At 50.0% G+C, this 20972-nt stretch overlaps 1 protein-coding gene across 3 annotated transcripts in view; it reads left to right on the plus strand.

The window, feature by feature from the left end:
• The window catches only part of NLGN2 (neuroligin 2), a 48070-nt gene extending 29290 nt beyond the window's left edge, over positions 1-18780 (plus strand). For 2 of the 3 annotated variants that reach the window (XM_039337877.1, XM_039337878.1), the window contains 5 exons: positions 6102-6251; positions 9873-10058; positions 10808-11597; positions 16483-17216; positions 18606-18780. In XM_039337877.1, coding sequence (XP_039193811.1) covers positions 6102-6251; positions 9873-10058; positions 10808-11597; positions 16483-17216; positions 18606-18706 — 1961 coding nt within the window. In that variant the 3' untranslated portion in view covers positions 18707-18780. Of the gene's footprint in view, positions 1-6101; positions 6252-9872; positions 10059-10807; positions 11598-16482; positions 17763-18605 lie in introns of those variants that run through there. The other variant, XM_039337879.1, reaches the window with a different exon arrangement.
• The last annotated feature ends 2192 nt before the right edge of the window (positions 18781-20972 follow it).

Below are 20972 nucleotides of genomic sequence, written 5' to 3' on the forward strand. Positions count from 1 at the left end.
AGAAGAGGGTCATAAACTGGGGCAAAATTAGAGATCGCAGAGATCGCAGAGGAAGGGATTAGAAGAGAGTAAGTGGGCCACAATGGGTGGATGCCTATCGAAAGGAAATTTTGTGGTTGTAACTCGAGGACTGCCTATCTTGGGATTCCTCTCCCCATGTTTTCTGGGCAAAGCAGCACCGATAATGAGTCCGGGTGAAAATGTGGCGTGTTAGAGATGGAAGATTTGGGGATGTTCCAGGAGGCCCCGGCCTGATTGGCCACTCCTGGAGACGATCCAGCAGATCTCCTTCCAGAACAAAAAGTGGCTCGTGATGTTCTCGATGTGATGTGGCCTGAAATGCTAGACTGGAACGTTTCGTCTAATGGGATGGTGATCTTTGGATTCTCCCCGTCACTGTCCTGCGGGGACACTGAAGCTGGGTGGACTTCAACGCCCAGAATTCCTCAGCCAGCCATGCCTGGTTTTGTTTTGTTTTTCCTCCTATCTCCTAGAGCGGAGAGATCGCAGAGGAAGGGATTAGAAAAGAGTAAGCAGGGCCACAATGAGTGGATGCTTATCAAAAGGAATATGTTAGTGCCAGGGAATTCTAGGAGTTGGAAGTCCACCCATCTTCAAGTGGCTCTACTGTGTAAGATGGGGGTCTTCAAACTTGGCCCTTTGATGATTTGTGGACTTCAACTCCCAGAATTCCTCAGCCAGGCACTCTGGCTGAGGAATTCTGGGAGTTGAAGTCCACAAGTCATAAAAAGGCCAAGTTTGAAGACCCCTGGTGTAAGACAACCCTGACTAAAACAAGGAAGCCCTTAGATGTCATCAACATAGGTCCATCTAATGAGAAGGAGAACCCCAAAGAGCAGGATGGAGAGAGGAGGGGGGGTCACCCTTTGGCCAAACTTCTCAATCTGAGATTCTACTGAAGGACTTCTGTTGGGATCTTGGTTGGGAACTTTAGGAAGTCTCCTTGCCCCTGTGTTGGTCTAGCTTGCTCAACGTTGCTTGTGAAATTCAAGGAAGGACAATCAGGATGAAACCATAGAGAAGACTAAAAACCATGAAGATGTCTCCCCAGGAGATGTTTCCAGAAGTGGGAATGCTAGGAAGATGTCCTTTTGGGACTCTTCTATTGTCTGTTGTCACCGGGGGGGGGGGCAGCTGAAGAGCCCCACTGATGATCTAACAGAGTTAGAAGTCAACTGGAACTAGATAGGACAGTGGTTCTCCACCTGTGGGTCGGGACCCCATTTGAGGTCGAACGACAATTTCACGGGGGTCGCCAAACAACGCAGTCCGCCATTTTTTCCCCCTTTTCCTTAGCTGTGCTACTCTCTTTTATTCTATTGGCTTTTGAAAGCCAATAGAAGAGACTCTCTTGAATAGAGTCTAATTCTATTGGCTTTCAAAAGCCAATAGGAATTGTCCAGGCTGCCTCTGCCCTGCTGAGCCCACCAAAAGTCCCATTCTGCAAACGGTGCTGCACCAGTTGAGTAGTCCTCGACTTACAACCGGTTGAGTAGTCCTCGACTTATGACCGGTTGGGGGGGGGGGTCACGGGATTAAAAAGGTTGAGAACCATTGAGATAGGAGGTCCTCTACACAAGACGGAGCTTCCTTACCTAAGTTCTCGAGGTGTTTCAGCTGCAGAAATTGGTTCCCAGTTTCTACGAGGAGAAGAGTAGAGAGTTGGAGTTGAATCAAGGGTTCTCCAAGGCGTGACTTTTGAAAATGTGCCGGCTTGGGATGGCACAATGATTGTTTTTTATGGTCCTGGCAAGAAATCTAATTTCCCACCTCCAGATCTTCTGGAGATTAGCTCTCAGTTGTTTCACTCCTGCTGGGAAACACCTTGCAGTCTGCCGGATCACCAGCGGTACATCGAAAAGCTGTGATCCTTTCCAGATGTTTTGGGGCTGCTGGTTGCGAACCCGTAAGCTCCAGACACCATATGCCATGTGGGGGGGGCGCCTAGTTGGGGAGAGTCTGTACAATGTGAATGAGATAGGTCAGTGGTTCTCAACCTTTTTAATGCCGCGACCCCCCAACCGGTCGTAAGTCGAGGACTACTCAACCGGTCGTAAGTCGAGGACTACTCAACTGGTGCAGCACCGTTTGCAGAATGGGACTTTTGGCGGGCTCAGCAGGGCAGAGACCGCCTGGACAATTCCTATTGGCTTTGGAAAGCCAATAGAATTGGACTCTATTCAAGAGAGTCTCTTCTATTGGCTTTCAAAAGCCAATAGAATAAAAGGGAGTAGCACAGCTAAGGAAAAGGGGGGAAAAATGGCGGACTGCGTTGTTTGGCGACCCCCGTGAAATGGTCTTTTGACCCCAAATGGGGTCCCGACCCACAGGTTGAGAACCACTGAGATAGGTAGATATTAGAACCATCCTTAAGATAATAATAAATGGGAAGGGACCTTGGAGGTCTTCTAGTCCAACCCCCTGCTCAAGCAGGAGACCCTATATTGTTGTGGGCAAACAGTTGTCCAATCTCTTCTTAAAAACCTTCAGTGATGGAGCACCCACAACTTCTGGTGGCCAGCTGTTCCACTGGTTAATTGTTCCCACTGTCAGGAAATTCCTCCTTAGTTCCAGGTTGCTTCTCTCGTTGATGAGTTTCCACCGGTTGTTGTTTTTTTTGTCTTGACTTCTGATGCTTTGAAGAATAGGTTGAGTCCTTTTTCTTTGGGGCAACCCCTGAGATATTGGAAGACTGCTGTCATGTCACCCCCTCGTCCTTCTTTTCATTAAACTAGACACCTCCAATTCTTGCAAATGTTGGGCATGGCTAGTTCAGTTCACTAGTAGAATTTGTCCCCCCCACCCCGAAGATGGTGATGGCTTACAGCAGTGGTTCTCAACCTTTCTAATGCCGCGACCCCATAATACAGTTCCCCATGTTGTGGTGACCCCCAACCACTTATACATCACCGGGTGCCAGGGGCGTGGCCAAAGAAAAGGGGGGAAAAATGGCAGACAGCCTTGTTTGGCGACCCCCGTGAAATGGTCGTTCGACCACAAATGGGGTCCCGACCCACAGGTTGAGAACCACTGGCTTATAGCAAGGTTTACCAACCTCGGCGACTTTAAGATGGGTGGACTTCAACTCCCAGAATTCCCCAGCATGGTTTTTTTCCCTCCTACCGTCTAGAGCAGAGAGATTGCAGAGGAAAGGATTACAAGAGAGTAAGCATGCCGCAATGGATATATATATCAAAAGGAATGCATTAGTGCCAGGGAATTCTGGGAGTTGAAGTCTTCCAAGTTACCGAGGTTGAAAAACACTGACCTAACCCATATTTGGTGCACGGGGAATTCTGGGAATAATCTTTTGAAACTGTACGTACAAGAACAGTTGGTAAGGATGTATTGAGAGAGGTGTGTGATTTAGTGGTGGTAGGAAACGTAGCGAGGCCAGCCCTTAAATAAAATTTGATTTAACCACAATTCAAATTACATTAAATTCATTGTGTACAATTAATACCATCGCTCACTCCCCCTCATCATTAATATGGTTGGGTAACAAATTTTGGGGGGGTTCTGAGAGGCAGATCAGCCATTTTTAGGGGTCCTACCCCCCCTCATGCCCGAGAGAAAATGGGCATTGCCAAGGTCACCCCTCCCCCCAAGTCTAGTGGGATGAAGGAAAACCTTGAACAGAGAACATAGAGCTGAAAGGGACCTTAGAGGTCTTCTAGCCCAACCCCGAGCTACTCAAGGCAGGAGACCTTAAGCAGCAGGGAGATAGTGCTACAAAAGTTCATTTTAAGTGCAAACGGCCATTGGAATTAGCTGGGCTATGCACATCTGGAGGAAAGGATGAACTGACTACCAGAAGAGAGAGATCAACTCCTAGAATGGCTCTCAAATGGAGCCGCTCTAGGACTTTGGAGGTGCATCTTGTTTTACGTTTTTGTTTTTTTTATTGATGGAGCCTTGAAAGCTGGTAACATTCTGTCCTATTGATGTTGGCCTCAATTAAGCCATCACTGATCGCTGTGGGTGAACGTAGAACAGGCTGGCTGGGGAATTCTGGGGGTTGGAGGCCATGGAAGGAAGGAAGGAAGGAAGGAAGGAAGGAAGGAAGGAAGGAAGGAAGGAAGGAAGGAAGGAAGGAAGGAAAAGAAAGAAAAGGGGGAGAGAGGAAGGGAGGGAGGGAGGGAGCATGAAGGATGGGATGGAGGAAGGAAAAAAGAAGGAGGGAAGGAAGAAATATGGAGAGAGGGAGGGAGGGAAGGAGGAGGAAGGGAGAATGGAAGAAAAAGGATGGATGGATGGGAAGAAGGAAGGAAGGAAGAAAGAAAGAAAGAAAGAAAGAAAGAAAGAAAGAAAGAAAGAAAGAAAGAAAGAAAGAAAGAAAGAAAGAAAGAGAAGGGGGAGAGAGGGAGGGAGGAAGAGTGGGAGGGAGCATGAAGAAGAAAGGATGGGATGGAGGAAGGAGGGAAGGAAGAAATATGGGGAGGGAAGGAGGAGGAAGGGAGAATGGAAGAAAAAGGATGAATGGATGGATGGGAAGAGGAAGCAAGAAAGAGAAAGAAAGAAAAAGAAAGAAAGAGGAAGCTAGGGAGAGTGGGAGAATGAAGAAGAAAGGATGGGATGGAGGAAGGAAAAGAGAAGGAGGGAAGGAAGAAGGATGAAGAGGGAGAGGGAGGGAGGGAAGGAGGAGGAAGGGAGAATGGAAGAAAAAGAAAGAATGGATGGATGGGAAGGAGGAAGGAAGAAAGAAAAAAAAGAGGAAGGGAGGGAGAGTGGGAGGGAGAATGAAGAAGAAAGGATGGAATGGAGGAAAGAAAGAAGGAGGAAAGGAAGAAGGATGAAGAGGGGGAGAGAGGGAAGGAGAGTGGGAGGGAGGGAGAACGGAAGAAAAAGGAAGGATGGATGGGAAGGAGGGAGGGAGGAAAGAAGGAAGCTTAGCCAGGCTCTGCCCTGAGACACGGGGGGGGGGGGCTGCTGGCCCAGCTGTGCAGACCCTTTCCTAGCCCCCCCCTCTCCTTCCCCTCAGGAAAGGAAGAGGAGGGGCTGAGTGGAAACCGCTAATTAAGACCTCCGTGCGCCTAATTAACGCTCTCCCCTTGCACTGAATTAATTAGGCTCCGGGTTGCCATGGAAATGGGTGGAAATGGGATGTGACCTAGAAACAGAAGCAGGGGTTTCTGGAGGGGAGGGTGTCATTTGATGGGTAGCTTTTCCCCCCCCTCCCCTCCCCTCCCCAAGTGGAATTAGAAAGGGGTTGCAATCTGCCAGACCCCCCCGGGAAGAATCGGGAAGGGCGAAGGTGGAAAGCAAAATCAAACATCTCCAGAAGATGCCGAGAAGTCTGCAGCCTTGGTTTAGTGGACCCTCCAGCCTTTCATGTCCCCCCCACCCCCAGCAATGCCCACCTGGTCCAGGCCCACCAGCATATCTGCCTCCTTAACCCTGGCCTCTGGCTTTCCTGCCCTATTGGCCATCTTCCTCCTCCTCACCTCAAGTGAGGTTGCTCCCCAGAACCACCTGGTGGACATCCAGGTCCTCTGGACTCCTGTTTTCCTTCCGCTCTAGCCCTAGTCTCCTGCCGCCCCCAGCCTCTCCTCTCCTGGGCTGACCACCCGGGCCTCTTCAAGTAGTCCTTGGGTCTTCTCAACTGTGGCTTCTCCGTGCTTTGTTGGGTTGAGGGTCCCTTGGGTGGTCTTTGAGCTGGGTGCTTCTCTTGCAGGCATTCCATGACCCAAAGTAGGTAACGTCATCAGCGCCGGTCAATTCTGCTTTCTTGGTTGGGCTCCTGGCTGCAACCCAACCGTGGTTACTTGAAGGCAGCCAGGTCCTTTGATGGGTAGGGCGCCCCCAATCCTGTGGCCTGGGGTTCTTCTGCTTTTATGACCCCCCCCTCCTTGCGATGGAGGCTTCCTGGGTGCAATTCTGGAGGGACCACAGCAGGTGCTTGGGTCTTCAGAAGACCAGACTCAAGGGGTCCTTGAGTCTTCAGAAACCAAGATGGCCTCGTGAGGGCCTTCCGATGTGGCGGCTGTAGGCAGCTCCTGATCGGGATGGGCTCAACGGGTGGAGACTGCTACATCTTGGCTTCCTCTGCCTCATGCTGACTTCCTTTCTCGCCCCCACAGATATCCGAGACAGTGGGAAAAAACCCGTGATGCTTTTCATCCATGGCGGATCGTACATGGAAGGCACCGGAAACATGTTTGATGGCAGTGTGCTGGCCGCCTATGGAAATGTGATTGTTGTCACCCTCAACTACCGTCTCGGCGTGCTGGGTATGGGGAAGAGGGGTCCCAGGCTCTGCCTCGGGATGGAGTGGGGGGGTTGACCCCAGAGGTCAGGAATTTGCCCAGAAGTCCATCCTTGGGGGGGAGTCAAGCCCCTTTCTTTCCCCATAAATCAGGGGTCCCCAAACTTGGCAATTTTTACGACTGGTGGACTTCAACTCCCAGAATTCTCCAGCCAGCCATCTAGATCGGGGGTGTGTGTGTGTGTGTGTCTCCATTTCGCAATTTTAAGACTGGTGGACTTCAACTCCCAGAATTCCCCAGCCAGCAAACTAGGCCCCTTTCAACTTATATTTTGTACTTTAATTTTGTTTGGAATAAAATAAAAGCACGTTTTAAAAAAAGACTGGTGGACTTCAATTCCCAGAATCCCTCAGCCAGCAAACTGGGCCCCTTTAAGGCGATGCTGCCTGAGGAATTCTGGGAGTTGAAGTCCACAAGTCTTAAAGGGGTAGGTCTAATTCAGCTGCTTCTTGGGTCAAGCGCCCACACAGGTGGAAACAGACCTGTCAGATCCCTTTTCTTTCCCATAAACCAAGGGTCTCCAAAGAGGGCAACTTTAAGACTTCTGGACTACAGCTCCCAGAATTCCCCAGTCAGCATGAAGAAATGTGGCTGGATTATCTTGATCACTTTTTTTGATTGGTTAATTCTTTTAATAGATGGTGGGAATGCGGTCAATGTAATATACCTTGATTTCAGCAAACGAAAATGAAACAACCCATGAGAAACTAAATTAATAAACAGTTAAATGTGGACTAGATGGATGACGATTCTCTGGGAAACTGATATGCTGGCTTGGGAATTCTGGGAGTTGAAGTCCACCTGTCTTAAAAGTAGCCAAGGTGGAGAAACACAGACTTAGATAGTGGGATTTGAAGGATGGCTTTAAAAACTGTTGTTGTGGTGGCCCATTCCTAATTTGCAGTGTAATAGAACACTGTGCAACAAAACGCACAATCCTGATTTTCAATTGTTTTCCCACTGGTCCTCATTTGTGCAACAAAATCTCATTTTAATGTATACTGGTTAGTATACATATAAAGTGACAATAAAGTCATTCTATCCTATCCTATCCTATTTATTCTGTTCTGTTCTATTCTATTCTCCTATATTTATTCTATTCTATTCTATATTATATTCTCTATTCTGTAATTCTATTCTATTCTTTATTCATTCTATTCTATTCTATATTATATTTTCTATTCTGTAATTCTATTCTATTCTATATTCTATTTTATTTATTCTATTCTGTTCTATTCTATAATATATTTTCTGTTCTGTAATTCTATTCTATTGTGTAATTCTATTCTATTCTTTCTATTCTATTCTATTTTATTCTATTCTCCTATATTTATTCTATTCTATTCTATATTATATTTTCTATTCTGTAATTCTATTCTATTCTATTCTATTCTGTTCTATATTCATTCTATTCTGTTCTGTTCTGTTCTATTCTATTCTCCTATATTTATTCTATTCTATATTATATTTTCTATTCTGTAATTCTATTCTATTCTTTATTCATTCTATTCTATTCTATATTATATTTTCTATTCTGTAATTCTATTCTATTCTATATTCTATTCTATTCTATTTGCCACTGTACACACACACACACACACACACACACAAACCAGAATGGCACATTGTTAAAAATGTTGCATTTGCAGCCCTTCGCTCTGGATGGTGGGCCCTGTAGTACAGCAAGCAGTTGTGCAGCTACGAAGGGCGGAGGATCCCTGATTTTTGAGGCTGGTGATGCCAGCTGGGCCTTAAAACCAGCCGCGGACACCGCATCGGCACGGGGCGTGGCTCCGCTCCTCCTCCCTTCCCCTTTTCTCTCCCCCCTTCTGGGTGTGAAATTTACCCAGGCAACAGCAGAAATTAATATTTCATTAAAAAAGTGTTGAATAATTAATGGCCGGGCCTCGTTATCTCCAGCAAAAGAGCCCCGGGACGGAGGGATGATGGATTTCGAAGGAGATGGGTCACAAGCTGGTGCAAATGTTTAGCCCAGGCAAAAAAAGAGAAGAGAAGATATAAAAAGATGCTTTCCGATCGATCGCGTGCTTCGGCTTCTTTTTTTGTTTAAAATAGACGCAAAGCCATTTCCGTGGCTGGAATTACTAGGCTGGGCTGCCTGATCGAAGCGCACGGGTGCAAAAGTGGAATCAGGCCTCTGAGAAAGCAGAAGGGTCGAGAAAAATCAAGAAAAAGTTCGTGGGAAAAAAAATCTGGGCTTTGGTTTTGATAAGTCAGGAGTCTCCAACCCTCGCCACGTTGTGGACTTCAACTCCCAGAATCCCCCAGCCAGCATATCCCTTTGTCAGGGAATTGTCATGCCATCGAGCCCACCTTTAACTCTTTTATTAATTTAGCTTACCATGGGTTTATTTTTTCACATTGCTGAAATCAAGGTATATTACGTCGACCACACTCCCACCATCGGTTAAAAAAATGGCCAGTCAAAAAAATGTGATGTAGATAGTGGAGCAGCTGAGATGATCCAAGGCCTGGAGACTAAAACATACGAAGAACGGCTGCGGGACTTGGGTTTGGCTAGTCTAAAGAAAAGAAGAAATAGGGGAGACAGGATAGCTGTGTTCCAGCATTTGAGGGGCTGCCACAAGGAAGAGGGGGTCACATTATTCTCCAAAGCACCAGAGGGAAGAACGAGAAACAATGGTTGGAAACTGATCAGAGAGAGAAACAACCTGGAATTAAGGAGAAACTTCCTGACAGGGAGGACAATTAACCACTGGAACAGCTTGCCACCAGATTTCGTGGGCGCTCCATCACTGGATATTTTTAAAAAGAGACTAGACATTATTCTATTCTATTCTATTCTATTCTATTCTATTCTATTCTATTCTATTCTATTCTATTCTATTCTATTCTATTTCTTATTCTATTCTATTTCTTATTCTACTCTATCCTATCCTATCCTATTTCTTATTCTACTCTATTCTATCCTATCCTATTCTATTCTATTCTGTATTTCTATTCTATTCTATTCTATTCTATTCTATTCTATTCTATTCTATTCTATTCTATTCTATTCTATTCTATTCCATTCCATTCCATTCCATATATTCTATTTTATTCTATTCATTATTCTATTCTATTTATTCCTGTTCTATTCTATTCTATTCTACTCTACTCTACTCTACTCTATTCCTTATTCTATTCTATTCTATTCTATTCTATTCTATTCTATTCTATTCTATTCTATTCTATTCCTTATTTCTATTCTATTCCTTATTTCTATTTTATTCCTTATTTTTTTCTATTCTGTTCCTTATTTCTATTCCATCCCATATTCTGTTCTATTCCATTCCATTCCATGTATTCTATTTTATTCTATTCATTATTCTATTCTATTTATTCCTGTTCTATTCTATTCCATTCCATTCCATTCCAGCTGGTTGGGGAATCCTGGGAGTTGAAGTCCACTCGACTTTAAAGTAGCCAGGCTTAAAAATCACTGCTACAAACCCAGAGAAAGATGGACCCATGTGAACCGTTGCTCTGGCTGGGGGTGGTCACCTACCACCACGGTTCTCGTTCCCTGTGTCTGATTCTTTCCCTTTCTCCTCTGAACGGCAGGCTTCATGAGCACCGGCGACCAGTCAGGCAAGGGGAACTATGGTCTCTTGGACCAGATTCAAGCCTTGAGGTGGCTGAACGAGAACATCGGTCATTTTGGGGGGGATCCGGAGCGCATCACCATCTTCGGTTCCGGAGCCGGGGCCTCCTGCGTCAACCTGCTCATCCTGTCTCACCACTCGGAAGGTAATTCTGCGTCTGCTGGGGATTATGGTTACGGTAGTGGTGGTGATATTGTCCTGGTCGTAGTGTCAGGGGCGAAAAAAACCGGGAACCAAAGGCGTCCTCGACTTATGACCACAATCTGAGTCCAGAATTTCCCTTGCTAAGCCAGAGGGCTGCGAAGTGAGATTTTGCCCTGATTTATGGTTGTTAGGTGAATCTGGTGTCAAAAGGCTCGCGTGACCCCAGGACGCAGCGAAGGTCATGAATAGGAGTCAGTCGCCCAGAGTGTGAATCTTACTTAGGTGATTGTGGGATGGTGCAGCGGGTCGTAAGTGTGAAACACCTGCGTAAGTCACTTTTTTTCAGTGGCATTGTAACTTCAAACGGTCACTAAATGAACTGTTGTAAATAGAATAAGAAATAGAATAAGAAATGGAATAGAATAGAATAATAAAATACAGAATAGAATTTATTTATTTATGAGACTTATATACCGCTTTAAGTGCAAGCACTCTCTAAGCGGCGTACACCAGTAAGCAATGTATATATATATATATATTTACATTGCCCCCAACAATCTGGGTCCTCATTTTACCTACCCCGGAAGGATGGAAGGCTGAGTCAACCTTGAGCCGGTGATTTGAACCGCTGACCTGCTGAACACAGTCAGCTAAAGTGGCCTGCAGTACTGCACTCTAACTGCTGCGCCACCTCGGCTCATATAGAATATCACTTGGTTGCTGACCCCTCTTCTCCTTCCCCACCCCTAGGTTTATTCCAGAAAGCCATCGCTCAGAGTGGCACCGCCATCTCCAGTTGGTCCGTCAACTATCAGCCGCTCAAGTACACCCGGATGTTGGCCTCCAAAGTTGGCTGCGACCACATGGACACCAGCAGTACCGTGGAATGTCTACGGCGCAAGCCTTACCGGGAGCTGGTGGATCAGGACATCCAGCCGGCGCGCTACCACATTGCTTTCGGTCCCGTGGTGGACGGCGATGTGGTCCCCGACGATCCGGAGATCTTGATGCAGCAAGGCGAGTTCCTCAACTACGACATCCTCATCGGTGTCAACCAGGGAGAGGGCTTGAAGTTCGTGGAGGATTCCATGGAGAATGAAGACGGCATCTCGGCCAGCTACTTCGACTTCACCATCTCCAACTTTGTGGATAACCTCTACGGCTACCCGGAAGGGAAAGATATCTTACGGGAGACCATCAAGTTCATGTACACCGACTGGGCGGATCGAGACAACGGCGAGATGCGTCGGAAAACTCTTCTGGCCCTCTTCACGGACCACCAGTGGGTCGCGCCAGCCGTGGCCACTGCTAAGCTCCACGCCGAGTATCAGTCACCTGTCTACTTCTACACGTTTTACCATCACTGCCAGACGGATACTCGTCCCGAGTGGGCGGACGCGGCCCACGGGGACGAGATCCCCTACGTCTTCGGCGTCCCCATGATTGGGGCCACGGACCTCTTTCCTTGCAACTTTTCCAAGAACGACGTCATGCTGAGCGCCGTGGTCATGACCTACTGGACCAATTTTGCCAAGACAGGGTGAGATTTGTAATGGTGATGTGGATGGAGGACGATAAATCAGTGGTTGTACCAATTGTAATAGGAGCGCTTGGAGCAATACCCAAAGGGTGGCCTAGAACAGAGGTCCCCAATCTTTCTAGAGTGGCAGCCCGGAGGGAAAGGAAGCGGGAGGCAGGGGGCTGTGTGCGTGCAATGCAAACGGAGGCGGTGCGAGTGCGTGCAAGATGCTGGGGGTGGAGCTACTGCCCACGCAACACGGGGAGCGGGCCTAGCGTCTGCACAAAGCTGAGCGCGGCATGAGCTCCTGCACAAAGCTGGGGCAGTGTGAGCGCCCATCCGACACTGGGAGCGGGCCTAGCGCCTGCGCGAAGCTGGGGGTGGGCCTAGCGTCCTTGTGACATTGGGGTGGGACTAGCGCTCATGTGATGCTGGGAGCGGGGCTAGCGAAACTAGGTGGCATGAGCGACCGTGTGACACTGGAAGTGGACCTATCGTCTGCACGACGCTTGGGATGGCCTAGTGCCTGCGCGACACTCAGGGTGGGGCTAATGCAAGGCAGGGTGCACGCACACTGGCCAGCCATTCACACGGCCGGTGGTCAAGAAGCCTGGTACTGGGCTGCAGCCCACAGATTGGGGACCCCTGGCCTAGAGGCATGGAAATGTTGAACTTATCAGACCTGAATATTTTGACTTTCCAAAAAACCACCCTACTCGGGACTGCCTATAAATTCGGACATAACCTTAACAACTCTTAAGTCCTTGGTTAGGACTTGGACTGTTAAGCTTTTACCAGGCCCCAACGATGAATTGAAATGAAGATTAAATCTTAAGTAATGACAATAACATCATAAAGTCAGAAGGGCGAGCGAAGAGTCGTTTAGGTAGCCAGCATCTAGATTAAGATACAGGCAGTCTTTGGCTTACAACATTTCGTTCAGTGACCGGTCAAAGTTACAGTGGCACTGAAAAAAGCGACCCAGTGTTCCCACTTATGACCGTTGCAGCCTCCCCACGGTCAGGTGATCCAAATGCAAACACTTGGCTCATATTTACGGCGGTCGCAGCGTCCCCGGAGTCACGCCATCCCGTTTTGCGATCTTCCAACAAGCCAAGTCTACGGGGAAGCCGGATTCACTTAACAACCGGGCCATTGGCTTAACGACTGCAGTGGTTCGCTTAGCGACTGTTGTAAAACGGGGCCAAATTCACTTAACAGCCGTGTCACTTAGCCGCAGAAATGTTGGGCTGAGTTGTATCTGCAGAGCAGTGTTTCCCAAACTTGACAATTTTAAGGCATGTGGACTTCAACTCCCAGAATTCCACAGCCAGCGTTGCTGGCTGTGGAATTCTGGGAGTTGAAGTCCTCATGCCTTAAAATTGTCAAGTTTGGGAAACACTGCTGTAGAGGTTTGATAACGTACGTGCATGAGATGGGTGTTCCGTCAGTCAGAAGAAGGGATGGGAGAAAGCTGGAGAATATTCTATTTCTTTGAAGGCTTGGAAGGAAGTTGGTTAGAAGGGTGGACCTCTGGTTTGAGGGCCAGCAGAGGTCCATAAGATTTGGTGTCCTGGGAAACAGAAAGGGGTATCTCCACCCCACACGAACTGGAGCTGCAGAGAAGGAACTCTCTGGAATGCCTGGTGTGGCGGAAGGGATGGAGGTCATGGCCGACATTAAGCCAAGATCGAGATCCTGGTCAGTCCTAGTAGGATCCGAGCCAAGGAGAGTTAGTGATCCAAGTCAACAACGTGGGAGAACTCCTTGCCAATAAAAGAGAATATTTGTATCTCGGGGTGGAAATGTGGGGTTTTTGGTGGTCTTCTGAGCTTGGTGGTTTTCTTGCAGACGTTTCATCACCCATCTAGGCAACATCATCAGTGTTAGAAGAGAGTGATGTTTGTGGAGAGGAGGAGGAGGAGGAGGACGACGACTGAGGGGTCCTTGATGCTCTCTTAGCTTGATAGTTTCCTTGCAGATGTTTCATGACCCAACTATGTAACATGATCAGTGCTAGAAGAGAGTAATGTTTGTGGAGAGGAGGAGGAGGAGGAGGCTGTGGGGTTTTTGGTGGTCTTCTGAGCTTGGTGGTTTTCTTGCAGACGTTTCATCACCCATCTAGGCAACATCATCAGTGTTAGAAGAGAGTGATGTTTGTGGAGAGGAGGAGAAGGGGGGGAGGAGGACGACTGAGGGGTCCTTGGTGGTCTCTAAGCTTGGTGGTTTTCTTGCAGACATTTCATTACACAAGTAGGTAACATCATCAGTGCTAGAAAGTGCAATCCCCTTCTAGCACTGATGATGTTACCTGGTCAGGTCACGAAACATCTACAGGAAAACAACCAAGTCAAGATATATTAAGTTTCCCGCATTCCCACCATCTATTAAGAAAGTTACCCAATCAAAAAAAAATGCGACAAATGTAGTCCAACCGTGTTTCTTCTTGTCCTACCCAGGTAAATTCTGGTAAACTCTTCCTGATTGAGGAATTCTGGGAGTTGAAGTCCAGAGGACTTAAAGCGGGCATATTTGGAGACCCCGGTTTAAAGAAATAATTGGTTGAGCATTGGCAACCTCCAGAAAGAAAAGCAAAATTCCTGACCCCCCCTCTAATTTCAAGGCAATGCCCACCTCCAAGCTTATACTGCCCCCCCCCAAAAAAACAGGGCAGCTATCCTAGTTTTGGGCGGGGGGAACCCAGAAGCTGTGGCATGGAGGCTGGCAGAAGAAATGTGGTTTATTTGACCCCTGCCCTTCTCCTAGTGCCAGCTTTCCCCCAGCCCACCAGGTATTCTCAACCCCAGCTCCCATCATCCTCAGCCAGCGGAGACCAAGGCTCAAATCAGAACTATTGAGATGAGCCCAGAGATGCATTTATGCAGTCTGCGTCATGTGTGAACAGGTATCCCGGAACAGAGATGGGCAACTTGTAGGTTGCGTTGGGATACAGACGCTGGATCTCTCCTGGGTCTTAGAACACAGTGTGAATGGCATTTTGGAAGACTTTTCGTTGGCAAACAAAACAGGAGCCTTGATGTCACAAGGTCCAATTTAGCGTTTCTCAAATGTGGCCGCTTTTAAGATGAGTGGACCGAAGTCCATGAACAGCTTCTGGACATTTTTTGGGTCTTTAACATTCGTCTTTTCCCCGTTAGAAAGATACCCTTCCCAGCTACACGTTCCACAAACGGTGTCTGCTTCCCAGAATCCCTCAACATGTCAGAAAATTGGCCACGTCCGTGTTTGATGGACAGTGCCACGGTTTGCAGACCTGAGAGAAGAGTCCTAGGATCAGACATAGGGATGGGAGTCTTCCGTGAGGTTTGCTCGATCCAGGGTAGCTATCTCTGGTGGGTCAGCCGCTTTTAATAACAGAATAACCAGAGCTGGAAGGGATCTTGGGGGGTCTTCTAGTCCAGAGGTCCCCAACTTTTGGGGCACCAGGGACCGGTTCCGTGGAAAGAGGTTTTCCCGCAGACCGGAGGGTCCATGGTTTTGTGTGCTGCCTGCATCCCGCAGATAGGGCTTGGCTTGTTTGTGCGGACCAGTTGTTGACATGCCGTGGCCTGGTACCGGTCCACAGACCAGAGGTTGGGGACCCCTGCAGTAGGGGCTCCCCTCGGAACAGAGATGCGACCTGCTTTGGGGGCACAAAAGATAACAGGGTAGGAAGGATCGGTCAGTCAAGATTCCTCAGCGCCTATGGATCTTATAGTGATCCATAAAAGACCTGGCGCAAGTGGGGCTGAGAGCTGGAAGGGATCTTGGGGGGTCTTCTAGTCCAGAGGTCCCCAACTTTTGGGGCACCAGGGACCGGTTCCGTGGAGAAAGGTTTTCCCGCAGACTGGAGGGTGCGTAGTTTTGTGTGCTGCCTGCATCCCAAGGATGGGGATGTGCTTGTTTGCATGGACCGGTTGCTGGCATGCCGCAGCCCAGTACCGGTCCACAGATCGGGGGGTTGGGGTCCCCTGTTCTAGTCCAACCCCCTGCTCAAGCAGGAAACACTACACCAGCAGTTCTCAACTTGTGGGTCGGGACCCCATTTGGGGTCGAACGACTATTTCACGGGGGTCGCCAAGCAACGCAGTCCGCCATTTTTTCCCCCTTTTCCTTAGCTGTGCTACTCCCTTTTATTCTGTTGGCTTTTCAAAGCCAATAGAAGAGACTCTCTTGAATAGAGTCTCATTCTATTGGCTTTCAAAAGCCAATAGGGATTGTCCAGGCTGTCTCTGCCCTGCTGAGCCTGCCCAAAGTCCCCTTCTGCAAACGGTGCTGCACCAGTTGAGTAGTCCTCGACTTACGACCGGTTGAGTAGTCCTCGACTTACAACCGGTTGGGGGTCGTGGCATTAAAAAGGTTGAGAACCACTGCACTACACCCTTCTGGACAAATGGCTGTCCAGCTTCTTAAAAACCTCGCCTTCTGGAGGCGAGTCGTTCGACTGGTTAATTGTTCTCACTCTCAGGAAGTTTCTCCTTAGTTCCAGGTTGCTTCTCTCCTTGATTAGTTTCCGTCCGTTGTTTCTTGTCCTGCCTTCAGGCGCTTTGGAGAATAGGTGGACACCCCCCACTTCTTTATGGCAGCCTTCAAATATTGGAAGACTGCTATCATGCCCCCCCTAATCCTTCTCTTTGTTAGATTAACAGAATAGCAGAATTGGAAGGGACCTTGGAGGTCTTCTAGTCCAGCCCCCTGCTCAAACAGGAGACCTTGTACCATTCCAGACAGGGGGCTGTCCAGTCTCGTCTTAAAAGCCTCCAGTGATGGAGCACCCACAACCTCTGGAGGCAAGGTGTTCCGCTGGTTAATTGTCCTCACTGTTAGGAAGTTTCTCCTTAGTTCTGTGTTGCTTCTCTCCTTGATTAGTTTCCACCCATTGCTTTCTTTCTCCCCCTCCCCACAGGGACCCCAACCAGCCTGTGCCGCAGGACACCAAGTTCATCCACACGAAGCCCAACCGCTTCGAGGAGGTGGTGTGGACCAAATTCAACACCAAGGACAAGCAGTACCTGCACATCGGCCTGAAGCCCCGCGTGCGGGACAACTACCGTGCCAACAAGGTGGCTTTCTGGCTGGAACTGGTGCCCCACCTCCACAACCTCCACGAGCCCCCCTACACCTCCACCACCACCCGGGTGCCCCCCTACGTCACCCGCTGGCCCAGCACTCGGGTGGGGCCAAGCACAACGCGCCAGCCCATCGCCACCCTTCCTCCGGACGAAGACGACGTCGCCCGTCCGCCGCGGTACGTGCCGTTCCCGGGAGACTCGCGGGACTACTCCACCGAGCTCAGCGTGACGGTGGCGGTGGGCGCCTCCCTGCTCTTCCTGAACATCCTGGCGTTTGCCGCCCTGTACTATAAGCGGGACAGGCGCCACGAGCTGCGGAGCGGGCGGCGGCTCAGCCCTCAGCGCAGCGCGGCCAACGACCTGGTGCACAGCGGCCACGAGGAAGAGATTATGTCGCTGCAGATCAAACATTTGGAGCACGACGCGCACGATCTGGAGCCCTTACGACCGCATGAAATCCTACGCCCCGCCTGCCCTCCCGACTACACCCTGGCACTTCGCCGGGCACCAGACGATGTGCCCTTGATGACCCCGAACACCATTACCATGATCCCCAGCACCATTACGGGTATGCAAGCCTTGCACCCTTTCAACACCTTCCCCACTGGACACAACAACACCCTCCCTCACCCTCACTCCACCACCCGTGTATAGTTGTCCTCGGTGCCCAAAGCCCCCCCTTCGGTGGGAGGGGGGGAGTCTCTTGCCAAGCTGCCCCTAGGGGAGGCCCTCTTCCTGCCCCGTGGCTCGTACAGGCCTTTTATATCACACTGTGGGGGGAACGGCAACAGAGGGTGGGGTCGGCAGCCCCTTTGCCCAGATCCGGTGGCGCTTCGGCGCGTCCACCATCCTCCTAGATGTGGTACGGTAACGGAAGCCCAACCCGCGTGGGCAGCTGCCATCCTTCCAAGGAGTCACGGCGTGGAGTTGGGGGGGGGGGGAAGAACGGCGTCCTTCCACTCGCGTGTAGAGAAATGTCGGGAAAGTGGTCGTGCATTTGGAGGCTATTTGGGGGCTCAGGTCGCTGGGGAGTCCAAGAGAGAGTGAGAGAGAGAATAAAGGGGGGGTTGGAGAGGGCCTCCCCTCTTCAGAATGAGGGAAATGCCCCGGTTAGGTTTTGCGAGGTGTTTCAGGAGTTGGACAAGCCAGGTTTAAACGTGGTTATTGAAGTGTGGAAGGAAGGAGGGAGGGAGGGAGGGAGGGAGGGAAGGAAGGAAGGAAGGAAGGAAGGAAGGAAGGAAAGGAAGGAAGGAAGGAAGGAAGGAAGGAAGGAAGGAAGGAAGGACCTGCCCACATTTCTATGGCCATCTTCACCCTCTCCTTGATCCACACATTCAGCACCAGATCCCCCCAGAGAGCACCGGTTGCTCTCCTCCATCTTGCTAGGTGGATCAGCCAAAGTTTCTTGAGAGTTTACATCAGGGGCGCCCACCCTTTGTGGCTTTGCAGACTTTGCGGAGGGGGGAGGACGGGGGGAGGGAAATGGTTCCGTGCAAACGGCAGGCGCTCGCACAGATGGAGCGTCACGAGTGCGCAAGAGCGCCTGCCATTTGCGCAAATGGAGCTGTGCGCGCGAGCACCCACGCCTGCCGCTTGCATGGCCCGCTTCCAGACGGGCCGTGGCCCTGTACGGGGTCGCGGTCCTGGGTTGGGGGACCCCGGTTTAGAGCGTCAAGGGCAGGACCGGGCCCTTGGTCATCGGTGTTCTCAATGGGTTGGGTTTTTTTGTGTGTGTGTGTCTTTCTCCACGACAGTCCTGGGTAGGGAACATCTGGGTTAGGCCATCTGGGAACAGATGCTCCGCCTTCCATCTGACGTGGGGTGGAGGGCCCCGGGACGAGGGGGCCACGGGTGGGCGTCCCACCGACCGGGAAAGCAAAGTGGATCTGGCTCCTTCCTTCTGGAGCGGAGGGTCCCCCCGTTTGAAGAGGGAATTCTGTCTCTTTCTCACGTCCAGAAAAAGACCCTTCTCGGCCGACCCCAGCAGCCTTGGCCCACCGGTCTCCAGGGTCCAAGAAGAGAAGGTCCCTCCCCCTCGACCTCTTACTGGACAACTGAACCACCACTTCCTTTCTGCACGGGAAGAAGTAGGGGAGGGGTTTGAGTGCTGGGTGTCTCCTTGTCTGTTCCTTCCTCCCTCCCTCCCTCCCTCCCTCTTTCTTTGTTCCTTCCTTCCTCCCCTCTTTTTTTCTTTCTTTCTCTCTCCTTCCTCCTTCCTTCCTTTTCCCTTCCTCCCTCCCTTTCTTTGCTCCTTCCTTCCCCCTTTCTTTCTTTCTTTCTTTCTTTCTTTCTTTCTTTCTTTCTTTCTTCTCACTCTCTTTTCCCTTCCTTCCTTCCTTTCTTCCTTTCCTTTCTTTCTCTATTCTTTCTTTTCTTTCTTCTCACTCTCTTTCCCTTCCTTTCTTCCTTTCTTTCCTTCTTTCTTTTTCTTTTTTCTCTTCCCTTTCCTCCTTCCTTCCTTCCTTTTCTTTCTTCTTTTTCTTTTCTTTCTTCTCTCTCTTTTTCCCTCCCTCCCTTTCTTTGTTTCTTTCCTCTTTTCTTTTCTTTCTTCTCACTCTCTCTTTCCCTTTCTTCCTTTCTTCCTTCCTTTCTTTCTTCCCTTTCCTCCTTTCTTTCTTTCTTTCTTTTTATTTTCTTCCTTCTCTCTTTCCTTTCCTCCTTCCTTCCTTCCTTTCTTTCTTCTCTCTCTTCCCTTTCCTCATTTCTTTCTTTCTTTTTCTTTTCTTCCTTCTCTCTTTCCTTTCCTCCTTTCTCTCTTTCCTTTCCTCCTTTCTTTCTTTCTTTCTTTCTTTCTTTCCTTCCTTCTTTCTTTCTTCTTTTTTTCTCCTTCCTTCCTTCCTTCCTTCACTCCCACCCTCCCATCCTCAGAATCCTTCCTGCAGCACACAAGAATTTCTTGGGCTGATCCATTGATCCGGGGGGAGGGGGGGCCTGAGTCCCAAACTATTGGGGTGGGGGGTTGGAAGAACCCTAGGGGGAGGCTGGAGGCCTGGAGAAAGCTTGGCATGGGTTCTCCCACCTGTCCTGGCTGGGGGTAGCCGGTGGCTGCCGAGAGGGTCCGGTGGGGCAGCCTGTCACTACCTGTCCAGCCCCACAAGGCAGGACCCCTTGAAGCCCAGCCTACCCTGCTGGGTGGGCCCTTTCCAGCTGTTCCTTCAGCCCCGGGCGCCTCCTGCCGCCCTCCGCCTTGCCCCGTTTCCACCCAGCGTCTTTCTCCTTCCTTCCCTCCCCCCTGGACGGGCACCGCAACTGGCCCCCTATCCATTTCAGGACTCTTGAACAAGTTGCAACGACACTGTGGTTAAATCGGCACTGCAGACCCGGAGGCGGGGGTCCCTATTTGCAGGGGTCCCTGTTTCTTCTGGCCCCCTCCCCTCCCGCTGGCCCTCGGCTGCCAGGTCGGTCTTCTTCTCACTCAGCCCATCTGCTTGTGCCCCCCCCCCTCCCCGGGGTCCTTCCTTCATTCCTGTTGGCTTTGCGCTCTTTCACGCAGCTGGGCTCGCTTCCTTGAGTCGCCTGCTTTTTTTGCCACGATTTGCTCCTCCCTTCTGGCGGGGTGGGGGCAAAAGGGCCCCGTAAATTGTTGACGAGGAGGGGGGAACGATGGTGGGGCGCACCCCCCCCACACCTGTCTGGAGCTCTTCCGTCTTACAAACCCCCTCCCCTCCCCCCTTGCAAAGAACCCCCGTGTCTTCTCCAGCACCTACTCGTTTACCGACCGCTCCAAGTTATGACGGCGCTGAAAAAAGGGACTTAGGACCACTTTTCACGCTTAATGGCCGTCGCAGCCTCCCCCGTGGTCACGGGATCAAAATTCAGATGCTGGGCAACTGACTCGTATTTATGACGGTCGCAGCGTCCCAGGGTGGGGGGGGTCACACGATCCACTTTTGCAGCCTCCTGACAGGCAGAGTGGATGGGAGAAGCCAGAGTCACTTCTTAAGTGTTACTCACTTAACAAACTGCAGCCATTCGCTTAACAACGATGGCAAAAACGTCGTAAAATGGGGCAGGAATCACTTCGCAACCGTCTCGCTTAGCGGCGGGAATTTTGGGGCTCAATTCCGGTCGTACATATTCTTCCTTTCTGTGGAATTTATAGGCAGCCCTCGACCCCAACGGAGCCCCCAAATTTTCCATCATTGTGAGATATTTCTTCAATGCGCTTTGCCCCATTTTACGACCATCCTTCCCACCGTTGTTAAGTGAATCCATGTGGTTGTTAAGGGAGGAACAAGGTCGTTAAGCGAATTCCGGCTTCCCCCCTTGACTTTGCCGGTCAGACGGTCGTCCGGGACACTGTGACCGTCATAAAATGAGTCGG

This window comes from Crotalus tigris, unplaced genomic scaffold, assembly GCF_016545835.1.
Source record: "Crotalus tigris isolate CLP2741 ecotype Arizona unplaced genomic scaffold, ASM1654583v1 scf7180000017690.20705106771:4171800, whole genome shotgun sequence".
Lineage (NCBI taxonomy): Eukaryota > Metazoa > Chordata > Lepidosauria > Squamata > Viperidae > Crotalus > Crotalus tigris.